General features: G+C 40.3%; 1 protein-coding gene across 1 annotated transcript; it reads right to left on the reverse strand.

The window, feature by feature from the left end:
* Positions 1–267: 267 nt before the first annotated feature.
* CDX4 (caudal type homeobox 4) lies at positions 268–7,587 on the reverse strand. The gene is made up of 3 exons (XM_023202059.1): positions 7,086–7,587; positions 1,189–1,334; positions 268–474 (listed from the first exon to the last, which is right to left on the reverse strand). The coding sequence occupies exons 1-3, from the start codon at positions 7,585–7,587 to the stop codon at positions 268–270; spliced, it is 855 nt and encodes a 284-aa protein (XP_023057827.1).
* Between the last annotated feature and the right edge of the window lie 2,079 nt (positions 7,588–9,666).

A 9,666-nucleotide genomic window follows, 5' to 3' on the forward strand; every position in this document is an offset into this window, starting at 1 on the left:
GGGCTTGTGATTCTAGCTTTTAATTATATAGCTTACTACTAAGCTTCCTGAGTGACTGACATAAACCACAGCACATGACAGGAGTTTTCTGGGGATAGTTTCTAAAAGTAAGAGTCCCCTAAATTATCTTCAACCCATTGTACATCCATCTGTTCCAAATACTGCCTTACAGGGAATTACACACTGCTCCAACTCCCTTGCAGATAGCTTAGAGACCCAAAAGGCACCACTAAAAAAAGGGCACTTTAAATTTCTCTTTGCTTTCTTTCATTCAGAGACTATAACCTGCTGTATCTCAATAGGCTGAAATCCACGAACAGCAGATGGTGTGGTGAAAAAAGTGTTAGGCAGTTCCCCAGGGCTGATGGAGCCAGAGTCACTTTGCACCGAGCCTCCACTATTCTCAAACTGGGAGATTTTCTTTTTCATCATCTTTCTCTCCTTGGCTCTGCGATTCTGAAACCAGATTTTCACCTGAAACACAATGGAGCAACATACTGAATGCAGTTAACTTAGTGATTTCTGATATTGTACACAGACTTTAGCATTTACAAAGCCCCTTCATATGCATCACTTCATTTGAGCCTCACAATGACCTTGTGAAATATGCCCACTTAACAGGTTAGAAAAAAAGCTTGAGACTTAGAGAGGGCAAGTACTTTGCATGAGATGAAACTGAGATCCAAGTCTAGGGCTACTAACTCTGAATGCAATAATCTTAATATTATACCTTACCCGCCTCCTCTGTTGCACAGGTGGAAATAAATAACGGTGGAATGATAGATGCTGAGGAGTGCTGATAAGAGAGAGATATTTAAATAGCAAAGGTAATTATAATCAGCCATTTCTATGTTTTATTAATATTTCACTAAAAAATCCTATTAGTAAAATATTAATAAAATAAAGTAAAATAGAAAATTTATCTTCCTATCAGTAATAGTATACTGATAGGAAGTTTGTCTTCCTATTAGTAAAGTATTAATGAAACATAAATGAGTGAACAAGGGTGATGACATATTATATATCTCTTGCTGGAGATAGACAAGAGCGATATCAATGTGCATTCACACGTGGTCGAAATGCAAGCTACTTGGGATAAGGCAACGCATCAAGGGAGTTTACAATTCTAGAATTCTGATTCTATTGAAATTGACTATATGGGACATGTTTGATATACTTCTGGTGTACCTGTCTCTCAGAAAGGCCCAGGTTAACTGCCAGCTCTGATTTTCTCCGAATGGTGATATATGTATTGCAATGGAATTCCTTTTCCAACTCCAATCTTTGATGATCAGTGTAAACTACACGATACTTTTCTTTCGTCCTGGTTTTCCCTGTTAGGAGAGAAAGCATTGCATTTAATCATTTTCTGCTTCTTGGAGATCGTTTTAGTTAAAGAAATCATAGACACTCTTCCCACCCTCTTCTTTACTTTAAAATATAAAATAAATACATTTTTGAATCAAATATTCATAAAAGTCCATTTCTCCATTAAATACATTCTCATCTGTGGCTATGATAGCAATATCTCAGTCTACCATCTATAGACATAGACATATATCTATATATCTATATCTCTCTTTATACATAAAATCAACATCTCTTTAATTAATGTATCTCCTAAAATGATTGGTCAAATCACAATCATCCCATCTTGACCTATTTTTATAGCAGAGCATTGAAAATGCTTAAACACTTTAACCCATGGTGTTTATTACCTTCCCACTTACATATGTGATTAGCATTGGCAGTAATAGTAATGCCATTATACAGGTACTTCCCATTACATTTTATGCAGTCTTTTCATACTGTTCCTATTAAACCTCTTACCTACCTTCTTGAATTGTGCGGAACATGTCTTATCTCCATTTTACAGATAAGAACATGAAGCTCAGGGTAAATGACTTTGTGTTAGAGAATTGAGGAGTGGAGACCAAAACATATATCTTTGACTCCTATTTAAGCATGCTAACTAAATGTTATTCCAAGTTCAAATATGCTGGGATGCATAATAGTGGTCCAAGAGTGGAAAGCACTTGTGGGATCCTGACACTATAGTTACATAATTTCCTAGAGTTTGGTTTGAATAGTAATTTAAAAAGAAAACATTAATTGTCATTTAGCAGATTCTGTTTCAGAAAACCCCATTACCTATTAGAAAAAAAAATAGTTTTATGTGGGAGTCTTAATTTTTATTACCAAGTGGATAGTGAATGGGGGAAGGAGGAGGTATTGACTTAAGCAGAATAAAGTGAGTATTCCATGCCCTTTGAAAGGATATACAAACATTTGCTTTGTGTTACAACATTTAACTAATTCCTCATGCCCTCCTTCAAATAGAGCTTTATTCTTCCTTTCAAAATTTCCAAAGGTACTTAGGAAGTTCCCTTTTCCTTTTAATTTCTCTACCCTCCTCCAGGATCTTCCTCCTTTTCTCTGTGGGTTTTAAATACTCCTTCTGATCTTCCCTGGTTGTTTTTTATGTGATTTTTTGGGGGCGATCCGTAGGACAAAGACATCTTTAAAGTGATTCCCTAAACTCCATTGAGGTGTTAAGATACAGCACAGGCCTAACAAAAGAGCAAAAGAGTTACATAGCATCAGATCCCATTCTGAATCTTCTTTACATTCAGGAACACCAGCCAATTGGTTCAGAATTTACAAGCCCCAAACAAATGTGAGACACCCTTTCATCTCCAGAAAAGGAAAAAAAAAGGACATGAGTGAAGAAATAAATTTTAGATAAGTGATATATTTTAAGATTAATCTAAATGGCTAAATAAATAATGAACTGAATAAAATCTCCTTTCCCTGCCCTTAGAAAAGGAAAACTATGTGGTCCAGTCAGTTAACCTACCTTAAACTCCTAAATTCTGAGCTGGTTTTCTGAACCTAAGCAAAAACCTGGAAACCAGAAGTTTGCCTTTTGGCATGTTGCAAAGACAGAATGTATATTTAGAGAAAAAATGAAAACTTGGAGATTTCATTTATTTCTAGAACATCGAATCTTGAGATCGAAATGTGTCTTTGATATCATGTTTTCTAAAACTCTTCTTAATCTTAAAGTTGCTGAGTGTTTAAATTAAGACTTGAGGCAGACTGGTTAAAAATTCAACTTGTCTTTATCCATGTTTTATGCTCTTTGATCATCAATAAATATAACCAGACATCAATAACTCTGGAAACACTGTAGTCCTTCCCCACCCCCATTGGTCATAAATTTCCCTCTTGCAGTTTCTTCTGAGGACAATAAAGTCAAGACCAGGCCCCTTTATTTGCCATAAAAATCCTACCCTTTCCGGCAATATAACCTCTGAAGAAAGGAGGGGTAAGGAAGAGCCTGGCTGCATATCAAAGCCATGTGAAGTGTTAAAAAGAGTCTGTTGCCAAAATCTGACAGATAAGACCTGAAACTCCAAGAAGATGTAGCTCAGGGGAAAAAAACTGACTACACAGTTTACGAAGAGAAATAAATTTGAATTTCCTGGTGCTCCTTTTGTGTCCCTCTCCTCAAATTGTCTCTCCCAATCCCATTGCCTCTTCTTCTTAAATGATGAAACCAGATAAAATGATGAAACCAGAATAGACGATGAAAGGGATTTGGACATTTTCTGGAAAAGTATAATGTCCATATTCCCATACCCAAGCACTAAAAAGTAGCACTAACAGAACGAACTTTTATTGCTCAAGCTGTTCTCTTCTTCTAGAGACTATGACATTTCTGAGTGTGATGGGCTCCATTTTCAGCCGTTATTGTGTTTATTTAGGAAATTAATACTATCTAAGATGTATTTGCCTTCTCTTCAAAGAGTCAGAAAAACTTCTGTAGTTAAAGATGGATGGAGTCCTTCCCATCCTCCCAACCACATTATCTCCCCAGAATTCACAAGCAAATGTCACAATATATGATAACTTGTCACCCTAAATAAAATTAAAATGCTGTTCATTTGAAAGACTGGCTGCAAAAGTGCTGCTAGGCAGAAAGTCACTCTCCAAACATAGAGGTGATGATGATGATGGGAGTGAGTGTAAAGACAATAAAAACAAATATTTTTCTGTAGGAAGTATTGTCTAATTGACCCCACTGGGAGGACTTTTCATCTTATGGGATTTATTTCACTGTTTATAGCTAAAAATTGCATCCAAATTCATTTTTTAAAAGTTGTTCTGTGAAACGAGCAAAACCAAGGAAGACAATGATAACTCTCGAGAATTATTAAGCAACTAATTTTATGAAGTGTCCTTATTGAATAATGCCTTTTAAGCATAAATTCTTCCATATTGTCCAGTGGCTTAAAACAATCAATCAGAATCAGAATCAATCACAATTACTTCCTCCTCTCCCCCTCTTTTCCACTTCTAACAGAAAAGTCTCTCTCCAGCCTGCTTAGGTTATCACCTCACCAATGTTTAAAATGTGAAAGCACATGAAAATATTTAACTTTCCATAGAAACTTTTCTGTCATATTCCTTTTTGCATAATATTTAAAGTTAGATATGTATAGAAATAGATCACTTAGAAAACTAAGAGTAGATAAACATGTCTTCCATTTAAATCAGATCACTTAGGGAGCAGTCCTTTAATCTATGTGTCAACCTCTTCGCTCTCATTAGAAATTCACATGCTATAATAGTCGCTATGAAATGTTTTCTGATTGTCCACTAATACATGTATTTTTCTTTTTTTACGTTTATTTAAAACATTTTTCAGTAATGGAAAGAACTTTCATTTGACTACCTTAATCAAGGGTTACTTTCATATTGAAGTTCATCTTTTCCTCTCAGTCATAAACCATATATTGTCCCACAATACTACAGGGTGAAGTGGAAAATTTAGGAGGATCTGACTCATTCATTCATTAAACAAATATTTAAGATTCACTATGCGCTAAGCATATAAATGGGTGCATTTTGGTCCTCAGTGGGTGGCCCAGTGAGGTGATCGGTTTAACTTTTTTCGTGGGGTTTATAACCTGATGTCCTTTGAAAGGGCTTCAATGGATCCATGAATCTCCTGAAATTATGTAACAAATCACTTGTGTGTGTGCTGCTGTGCCTTTGTGCATTTTTCTAGGGAGATAACCAAAGTTTTTCATCATATTCTTAAATTGCTGCTAAATATGCACCTTAGACTATAAGAATACAGCTAAGGGGTTATTTTCATTTATAAGACATTAAAATTAAACAAAGTTTTAATTTAATGAAGTCTTATCTATAGAATAGGCTGTCAATAATCTAAAGGGTTCCAATATTATTCAATTTTAAACTTCTCATAGAAATTGGATAGAAAATCTTGTGAAGGTGCCATTGTAAAGTCAGGTTTGAGGGTTTAGCTAATGATGAAGATGCAAGAGACTAAGGAGCCCTTTTCGAAAACTTCCCTGGCATTAGAATTACCCAAGAGACAGACTCAGGCTAATAAAAGCAAATGTAAATGAAAGACCTTTAATCAGATAAAACTGTCATATTTTTCCTCATAAACAGAAAAATCAAGGCTGGAGATAATTTCTTTTATCTCATCCATTTCCTCTCTTGTTCTCTATTGCAAACAGCACGCCAGTGACTTTCCTCTTAATGTGTTTCAAAACATAATCCTAGACTGCGAGCAACTACTTTTCTAGCTAGCTTTTGTGTCTTTTTCTGATTGTTAGGGTTTAGTGAGTGGATGTTAATTATAACCCCGAGATTAGATGTAATAAAAACTCCGGGAATGCCCCACCCTAACATCTTTTTCTATTCTACTTTATCGACAGACTCACTCATATTTTTAAAAAATGCAGATTTACTTGCAAACGCTTTAAAACCAAGTACTCTATTTTACCTTGGGATTGCTACTCTAGTGATGTTTTAATACACAGAACTTCCTCTTCCTGGCTAAAAGTTCTCCTAATGGTAAAAATGGGTCACTTCCCACCCTCCTGCCTTTGCTTTTTGGAGGAAAGACAAAGTGCAGAACTGAGAACAGGAGCATAATCATTGTGGACAAATGCTATTGAAATGCCATTTCCTCCCCAGAGGGATGAAAATACTCAGAGTCGATTTTTACTAATTTTCTCTAATGACAGGGAGCGAGGATTGGAATAATAAGAATGTAATAAAAGAACAACAGTTGAAAACAAACATTCCTCCCACCGCTCCGGTCTAAGATTAAAGTAGAACAGCCACTTCCCTCACCCTGGCTCCCAGCAGTCGCCCACTGGCTTGCTGGTTAGGCTGAGATCGCGATCTCTGTGCCTTCCTGCGCACTGCTGCAGACCTGCATTCAGCCCCTACGCCTGAGAGACGCCTGCGTTGATAGTTATGAGGGCTTTAGCCATTTATTAGTGCTGGAGTTAATTCGTTTGCGTGCCCAGCGGGTGTGAGGGTTAGTCACCGTATTATGTGCCAGGTCAGTGCTCTAGCCTTCTCGCCTGCCTCAACACTTGGGTTAGAAGAAAGGACATTGTAAGACGGCAATGGATTTTAGGCCAATTTGCCTCTGCCAACTTGTAGGAAGGAAGCTGGAACTTCCCTGAGAGGTCAGGGTGACGAGGCTGCTTTGCCGTCGGGGACTTCGTGGCTAAACTGGAGAGTCTGTTGCCAGCCAAGCACTGTGAACCTAAATTGAGCATCACCAGCTTTGGGGGCGGGGAGGTGGGAGACAGCCCGCTCAGATGGGTAAGGGTTTGGAAATGGAAGTCAAGCAGCAGTGCCTGAACAACGGGACACCACAGCTGCCCTCTCTCTTCATTCACCCGTTGAGCTTTCTCATGCATCTCTTTTCCTATGTGGGCAACTACAGGATTGCATCCTGATCCTTGTGGCTCAACATACCCATTGTCCACTCACTCATTTTCTTCATGGAGCAGCGAAAGGCGAAAATCACCTCTAGGGTAGGTTTAGTCCCAATCACTGCACTCAGTGAGTGAGTTTTGAGCCCAGGCGAACGCGAGGGAGATGCCTAATAGGTCAGTCAGCCATATAGGGGTCTCCTCAGCTAAGCCCTCTTGGGAGAGGCCTGAGAAGTACGAGGGCAGACCGACCGAGAGAAGTAGCGCAGAAGGGAAGGAAGGAAAAGTGTATGGGCATTGGAATTGATTACTCACCCGTCACCTGCACGGTCTTGCGCATCCATGCATAGGGGCTGTGGCGGCTCCTGCTGGGGGAACTGGCGTTGGCGGCGGCTGCGTCCGTCGGGACAAGCGACCCACCAGCCGGGCCTGGTAGGCTGCTACCGCTAGTTCCACCGCCCGCAGGGCCCAAGTTGCTGTAGTCGGTTGAGCAGAAAGCGGCAGGGCTCGAGGTCATGTCGTTCACCGGCACTGTGCCCATTGTACTAGACTGCCCAGGATACACGCTCCAGTCTTCTCTCGGGGGACTGTAGGGTGAGCCCCAGTCTCCCAGAGACTGCCTGTGAGGATCCATGCTGGGCATATGAGGATACCCCATATAGTGCGAGAAAGCCGGTGCCACAGAGAAATTGGAGGCTGGTATCGGACTCCCACCGTCCCCCGTGCCCCCTGTCCCAGCTGTGCCGCCACCCCCAGGGCTCCTGAGAGTGCCCGGGTACATGCCTGTTTCTTTCTCCAAAAGGCAGCTTCCGTACATCGTGGCTTGGGTAGAAGGCGCTCCCTAAGCCATCCTGAGGTCCCTGTAAGGCCCCAACTCGACTTTGAGAAGCCCAGAGAATAAATTTATCAGTACGTAGTTGTGCTGCAAGCTCCTCTGCACCCCTCAGACTACTCCATCCCACGTTTCCTGCGAGGGTATCCAGGTGACTGGTAGCCCTGTATAGATAGGCCACCAATGACTGGGCTGACGTCAAGGGGCTTCAGGCTTTTACATAGCATTTGCATTCAAATGAAGGGCCATTTCACTTTCACAGGAACTTGTTCACCCACTCCCCAAGCTCCCAGGCCTTTCTGTCTCATCTTTCTTGATTCTGTCCATCTGGTCCCCATAGCGTCAGTATTGTGCTTTTGGGGACAGGAACTCCTCCAGGGGTTTCTGACCAGCTCCCCTCAAAGTCAGACAGAGACCTGCAGAAACCGGGCAAAGTTCTGCTCTCTAGGAATCAGTCCTTACACCGCGTCCTCCTCCCTTTCACCGATCTTCCCGCGTCCAACCTGCATCTGCAGTCTCCTTCTGCCCAAATTCCCTCGCAGGGGTTTACTGCATGGCACTGGCCCAGGCTGCCAACGAAAAGAGCTTTCCCTTACTCTCCTCACTCCGTCCATCAAGAGGACGCCTTTGTTTCCAAGGGCAAAGATTCATTTCACAACTCTGTTGAGCGTCTACTGTATGCCAGGTACTGTGTAGGTGTGGGAATACAGCAGTGAATAAAAGACAATTCTTGCTCTGCCTTCCTAAGATTACACTGTAGTGGATGGCAGGCTGAATTAATCGAATGTTTTACAAATATGCACAAATTAAAGAAAGATGAATAACGTAGGTTATGAAAAATGGTAGGAGAGAGAGAGAAGAACCGTGTAGATAATAAACTTTCCTATTTTCATGTCAGTCCACTACTCTCAGGTGTCTCTTTCTGACAGGTATGGCTTCTGTCCGAAATCCAGTGCCTCAAGGGGCCAGAACTCTTGCAGTCTCAAATCCATAGCAGCTGCAGCAAACTAAAAAAGTTTTCTTTGTAAAACTCCAATCGTTGAAAAAGACATAGACTTGCTAGTAGATGCCAATGAAATCAATATCTTGCCTCAAGAAACTAGGTCACCTCTTGTGTTCCCCCTCTCCACCCAGCGCCCCCAAGACCTACCACAGTCTTTACTCCAGGCTGCTTCCTACTCAGGAAATTTGCTCCTACACAAAATCCAACATAACCTAGCACCCCCATCCCCATTTAGCTAATCCCTCTATGGCTTTGGGAAAGTCACTTAACCTCTCTGAGTTTCATGGGTTTCCCCTTTTAAAAATAGAGAACCTAATTTTATCTACCTTACAAGCAGTATTTCCTCAGATAATGCAAGCAAACTGCTTAACTTGGTGCTTGGCACACAGTATGGGACCACTGTATTCACTCAACAAATATTTATTGAGTACTTAGTGCTGTTCTATGTATGGAGACATCAGTGGTGAGCAGATAAAGCCTCTGGCTTTATTAAGCATATATAACAGTGGGGAGAAACACTGATAAGTAATTAAATTTTATGGTATATCAGACAGTAATCGACTCTATGGAGAAAAAAAACAGGGAAGGAATATACAGAATGCTGGGAGGTGGATGTTGGAATTTTAAATGTGATAGTCTAGGATGACTTCATTGAGAATTGACATTTAAGTAAAATATGAAAGTTAATGGAGTGAGGTAAGAGGAGAGAGGATTCAGAAGGAAAAAACAAGTGGAAAGAGAATGTTCATTTTCTGTTGGAGAAAGTGCAAGGAAGACAGTGTAGCTAAAGACTAGATGAAGTCTAAAAGCTGAAGGAAAATAGGCCATTGCAAAAATTCTAGTTTTTGCTTTGAGGTAGGGAGACATTATAGGGTTTAGAGCAGAGGAGTGACATGATTTGAGTTAAATTTTGAGTGGTTCTTTCTGGCCTTTGGATCAAAAATAGACTGTAAGTAGACAGAATCAGGCAGATTTTTAAAAAAGACTATTGCAATAATACAAGTGAATGACAGTGTGAGTGAAGATAAGTGATTGGATTCTGTATATATTTTGAAACTTGT

This window comes from Piliocolobus tephrosceles, chromosome 12 (genome assembly GCF_002776525.5).
Source record: "Piliocolobus tephrosceles isolate RC106 chromosome 12, ASM277652v3, whole genome shotgun sequence".
NCBI lineage: Eukaryota > Metazoa > Chordata > Mammalia > Primates > Cercopithecidae > Piliocolobus > Piliocolobus tephrosceles.

Bases quoted from the DNA above. Each gene is read 5' to 3' on its own strand.
- CDX4 (XM_023202059.1), bottom strand. From the start codon at position 7,587: ATGTACGGAAGCTGCCTTTTGGAGAAAGAAACAGGCATGTACCCGGGC. The intron at 1,335-7,085 runs GTGAGTAATCAA...CTCTCCTAACAG, and splicing joins CAAGACCGTGCAGGTGACGG to GGAAAACCAGGACGAAAGAA. The intron at 475-1,188 runs GTACACCAGAAG...ATTGTGTTTCAG, and splicing joins TGGGCCTTTCTGAGAGACAG to GTGAAAATCTGGTTTCAGAA.